The sequence below is a fragment of the Rattus norvegicus genome, chromosome 1, assembly GCF_036323735.1.
Source record: "Rattus norvegicus strain BN/NHsdMcwi chromosome 1, GRCr8, whole genome shotgun sequence".
NCBI classification, from domain to species: domain Eukaryota; kingdom Metazoa; phylum Chordata; class Mammalia; order Rodentia; family Muridae; genus Rattus; species Rattus norvegicus.
Window position 1 is genome coordinate 184,502,224 of NC_086019.1, and position 5,378 is coordinate 184,507,601.

Here is a 5,378-nt window from a genome sequence, read left to right on the forward strand (position 1 = left end):
CAGGCTGAGAAAGAAATTAAGGAAATGACACCTTTCACAATAGTCCCAAATAACATAAAATATCTTGGTGTGACTTTAACCAAGCAAGTGAAAGATCCATATGACAAGAACTTTAAGTCTCTGAAGAAAGAAATTGAGGAAGATCTCAGAAGATGGAAAGATCTTCCATGCTCATGGGTTGGCAGGATTAATATACTAAAGATGACCATTTTGCCAAAAGCAATCTACAGATTCAATGCAATTCCCATCAAAATTCCTACTCAATTTTTTATAGAGATAGAGCAATTTGCAAATTCATTTGGAATAACAAAAAACCCAGGATACCAAAAACTATACTCAACAATAAAAGAACTCCTGGGGGGAATCACCATCCCTGACCTCAAGCAGTATTACAGAGAAATAGTCATAAAAACAGTATGGTATTGATACAAAGACAGGCAGATAGACCAGTGGAATAGAATTGAAGACCCAAAAATGAACCCACACACCTATGGTCACTTGATCTTTGACAAGGGAGCCAAAACCGTCCAATGGAAAAAAGATAGCATTTTCAACAAATGGTGCTGGTTCAACTGGAGATCAGCATGTAGAAGAATGCAGATCGATCCATGCTTATCACCCTGTACAAAGCTTAAGTCCAAGTAGATCAAGGACCTCCACATCAAACCAGATACACTCAAACTAATAGAAGAAAAAGTGGGGAAGAGTCTCAAACACATGGGCACTGGGGAAAATTTCCTGAACAAAACACCTATGGCTTATGCTCTAAGATCAAGAATCGACAAATGGGAACTCATAAAACTGCAAAGCTTTTGTAAAGCAAAAGACACTGTCATTAGGACAAAACGGCAACCAACAGATTGGGAAAAGATCTTTACCAATCCTACATCTGATAGAGGGCTAATATCCAAAATATACAAAGATCTCAAGAAGTTTGACTCTAGAGAGCCAAATAACCCTCTTAAGAAATAGGGTACAGAGCTAAACAAAACATTCTCAGCTGAGGAGTATCGAATGGTCAAAAAGCACCTAAAGAAATGTTCAAAATTCTTAGACATCAGGGAAATGCAAATCAAAACAACCCTGAGATTCCACCTCACACCAGTCAGAATGACTAAGATAAAAAAACTTAGGTGACAGCAGATGCTGGCAAGGATGTGGAGAAAGAGGAACACTCTTCCATTGTTCATCGGATTGCAAACTGATACAACCACTCTGGAAATCAGTCTGGAGGTTACTCAGAGAAATTGATATAGTACTACCTGAGGACCCAGCTTTACCTCTCTTGGGCATGTACCCAAAGGATGCTCCAACACATAACAAGGTCACATGCTCCACTATGTTCACAGCAATCTTATTTATAATAGCCAGAAGCTAGAAAGAACCCAGATGCCCTTCAACAGAGGAATGGATTCAAAAATGTGGTACATCTACACAATGGACTACTACTACTCAGCTATCAAAAACAATGACTTCATGAAATTCATAGGCAAATGGATGGAACTGGAAAATAACATCCTGAGTAAGGTTACACAATCACAGAAAAACATACTTGGCATGCACTCATTGATAAGTGGATATTAGCCAAAAAGCTTGAATTACCCAAGATGCACAGACCACAGGAAGCTCAAGAAGAGGGATGACCAAAACTTGAATGCTCCCACTCCTTCTTAAAAAGGGAAAAAATATCAATAGGAGGGGATATGGAAGCAAAGTTTAGAGCAGGGAATGAAGGAATGGCCATTCAGAGCCTGAACCACATGTAGCATATATATATATATATATATATATATATATATATATATATATATATATATATATCCACCAAAACTAGATAAGATTGATGAAGCTAAAAAATGCATGCTGAAAGGGACCGGATATAGATCTCTCCTGAGAGACTCACCCAGAGCATGTCCAATACAGAGTTCAATGCTAGCAGCAAACCACTGAACTGAGAACAGTACTCCCTTGGGGTTAATCAGAGGAAGGACTGAAAGAGTTGAAGGAGCTTGCAACCCCATAAAAGCAACAATGCCAACCAAACAGAGCTTCCAGGGACTAAACCACTACCCAAAGACTATACATGGACTGACCCAGGGCTCCAACTGCATATGTAGCAGAGAAGAGCCATGTTGGGGCACCAGGGGAAGGGGAAGCCCTTGGTCCTGCCAAGGTTGGACCCCCAGTGCAGCAGAATATGGGGGAGGGGGCAGTAAGGGGGACGTATAGGGGGAATACCCGAATGTGCGAGGGAGAGGGGAGGGAATGGGGGCTTATGGACAGGAAACCGGGAAGGGGAATAACCTTTGAAATGTAAGCAAAGAAATATATCTAATAAAAAATTAAAAAAAGAAAAAGAAGAAAAGAAAAGAAAAATATATATACATTTTTATTTCAGTAGCTCCAATCTTAAATTTTAACCCCAGAGAAACAAATCGATGTTCACATATATGCAAATGTTTAAGAAGGTTTTATTGCTAATTACCCAAACCAGAATAATGTAAATATTCTAAACATCTAAATCTAAATATCTGTCCTTTGCATTTCAAATTAATGAGGCCTAGCCCGGCCCCCCTTGTGTCAAGATGCTAGCCCCATCTCCATGACAGTATTCCAAGGCTTCTGTCTTTCTGGCATCGAGCCCTGCTCTCTGGACTGATGTGAGGTGGCTTCCTCCAGGCCCTGTCTGCAGTTCCAGCAGCCCAAGTTGTCACCCTTGTCTGTGCAGATTCTGACCAGTTCTCTTATCCATGTGCTTCTGTGGTCAGCACACTGTCCGAGCCATGCCAGGTGGCCACCGACAACCACAGCTTAGGTGACAGCTTGGGATGTCTTTATAAACTGTTTTCCAAAAGCCATGCCTCTTAAGTCAAGACCTCTGAACATCTCTGATTTAGTGGCATGCAAGCAGTATGTTACACGACCCCGCCAATGACAGTATTTTCAGGACATGGTCATCTATGGAGGTAAGGGGTCTCTTGAACTCTCTGGGTGTTGAAGATTTGGGGGTGACTAAGCTTGGACGACACTCTAATGGTATTTCGACTTTCAGTCTGACTCTCCAGAGATATTACGGGGAGTTGGATTTGTAATTCAAATTCATTTGTTCAACGAAGTCAAAATATTTGAAAGCAAAGTAAGGTTTTGACAGATCGTGAGCTGCACTCAGCTCACTGAGCACTCTTGGCCACTAGGCGTTGACAGCTGAGCACCAGAGCGGGTGTGTTTACAGAGTTGCTAGGCAACCGCTAATCTTTACCCAATCCCAAACCACAGAGCTTCTCAGTTGGGATTGGGTAGCAGCTGCGCGTGCTCTGGCTGTTGGCTTCTCCAGTAACAATCGTCGATCAATCGATCATATTGTTGAGGATCAGGTCTAGGGTGGGACACTAAAGACAGAGTGAATGGGCCTCTGGGGCCAACAGCCTCTGCCATGTCCAGAGTGGCTGGCTTGTCTTCCAAGAAGAGTCGGTGGCTCTTGCAATCCTTGCTCGACCAGCAGCGGCACTCCTTGGGCACTGGGTTTGAGAGTGCCAATATCCTCCTCTCGCCCAAGTACCACCTCAAAGACAAGGATCTGAGAAAGATCCATAAGGCCGCGCGTGACGGAGATGCAGCTAGAGTGCAGCAGCTCCTGCTCGGGAAACACTGCGTGAATGACAAAGACAAGAAAAAAAGGTGGCAGGGCCCTGGGGCAGGGAGGCTGTGGAGGAGGCGGGGCTTGTGTGGAAAAAAGCCTCCAGACACAAAACACTACTTATGTCTCAAGTGGAAAATATAGCTTCATTTTATAGAGAACGTTTTCAAGCCAAGGAAAACATTTAACTCTTATTGTTCATACTTATTTATGCCGTGGGTAACACCCAGGGCCTTGCTGTGCTAGCAAAAACACTCTACTCCAAGCTCTTGATTTATATCTAGTAAAGTACAGATTCGAGAGTCTACAATGCTTTACGGACATAGGAAAAATGTCTAGTGAACGCTGTATGGACATAGGAAAAATGTTTAGTGACCTGATAAGACTAGATTTTTATGTACTCTACCATATTTGAAATATCTTTGGGAAATAATGAGCATACATACAATTTGTTTTCTCGACATTTAAAGTGCCACGTGTTTAAAAATAACTCACAGAACACGTTTTACACGTTAACCTCAGTGCTGGCATAGGACAGAGAGATGGGGGCTTCAGCGAAGGATGGAGGCTGCCACAAAAGATGTATTTGGGCATGAAGTAAGAATAACGTCACTTTGGAAGGTCACACAAACACACAACAGGCACGCAAACACCTGCCCTTGTACCAGCCAAAGCAGGGACAACTTGTTATACAAATTATTTTCGGGCATTTGAAATGTACAAGACGCAACTTGTAGTTTTCATTACTTAGCTGTAGCTCCCGTTCTCGGGTCAGTCAGCTCTCCTGCTCGCTCACAGCTTAGTTTTATAGACCAGGAGAAAAGCCTATATTAATTCGGCATTTTGGCTTTTACAGAGTCTTGTTCTAGGAACTAGTGTACAGTTCGGTCTGAAAGAAGTCACCCACACACTTGTTCTTTCCTACTTATCTTGACTCCTAAAATGAGCATGAAGTAAAGTTTTAGGAAACACTTAGCATTACAGCAATCCTTGGGAAGAATGTAAGCGTGAGCCCTGCTCAGACAACAACATCTCTCAGTTCTGTTAGAGCTTTTGTGTCAGTGTGCTTAAATTGCTATTTCCACTGACACTTAATGCCTTTCAAAGCAAGGGGAATATGTTTGTGGGGTTTATGGAGATTCCCATTGCTCTATATGTGTGTATCTCTCTTTTAAAAGGGGGGGGGGGTATTTCATGTGTGTGGGTACAGTGTTGCTGTCTCCAGACACACCAGAAGAGGGCATCAGATCCCATTACTGATGGTTATGAGCCACCATGTGGTTGCTGGGAATTGAACTCAGGACCTCTGGAAGAGCAGTCAGTGCTCTTAACCGCTGAGCCGTCTCTCCAGCCCTGTGTGTATCTCTTATATAAAGATTTATTGAATATATACAAGCAACTCTAGGTTAATAATTCCACTCTAGTTTCATCCTTATGGAAACAAAAGGTAACAACAGAAACTGGTTTTCACCACAACAGACGTTTCACTTCACTTCATAAAAATACTGACCTCCTCATCTGTATTTATTTCATTCTTTCATACATTCATTCACTAAAAGTGTCCCAAATGGCTAATGGGCAGTTCACGTAGTCCATCTCTCAGGATACTTGCATCCCGAGAGCCTTCATGTTTCCCTGCTAAGGCCACAAAATGGGAGATGGGAAAACGGAAGTTTCAAATCTCCACTTCTGCCTTCTCTTTCCTTCAAGTTGCTCTTTTGAAAACTGAGGACACTAGTAA

At 42.3% G+C, this 5,378-nt stretch overlaps 1 protein-coding gene across 7 annotated transcripts in view; it reads left to right on the forward strand.

Annotated features, from left to right (window-relative positions):
* Nucleotides 1–3,279: 3,279 nt before the first annotated feature.
* Ankrd62l (ankyrin repeat domain 62 like) overlaps nt 3,280–5,378 on the forward strand; it is an 87,857-nt gene continuing 85,758 nt past the window's right edge. For all 7 annotated transcript variants that reach the window (XM_017590207.3, XM_017590211.3, XM_017590208.3 and 4 more), the window contains exon 1: nt 3,280–3,678. In XM_017590207.3, the coding sequence (XP_017445696.1) occupies nt 3,434–3,678 (245 nt within the window). In that variant the 5' untranslated portion in view covers nt 3,280–3,433. The remainder of the gene's footprint in view (nt 3,679–5,378) is intronic.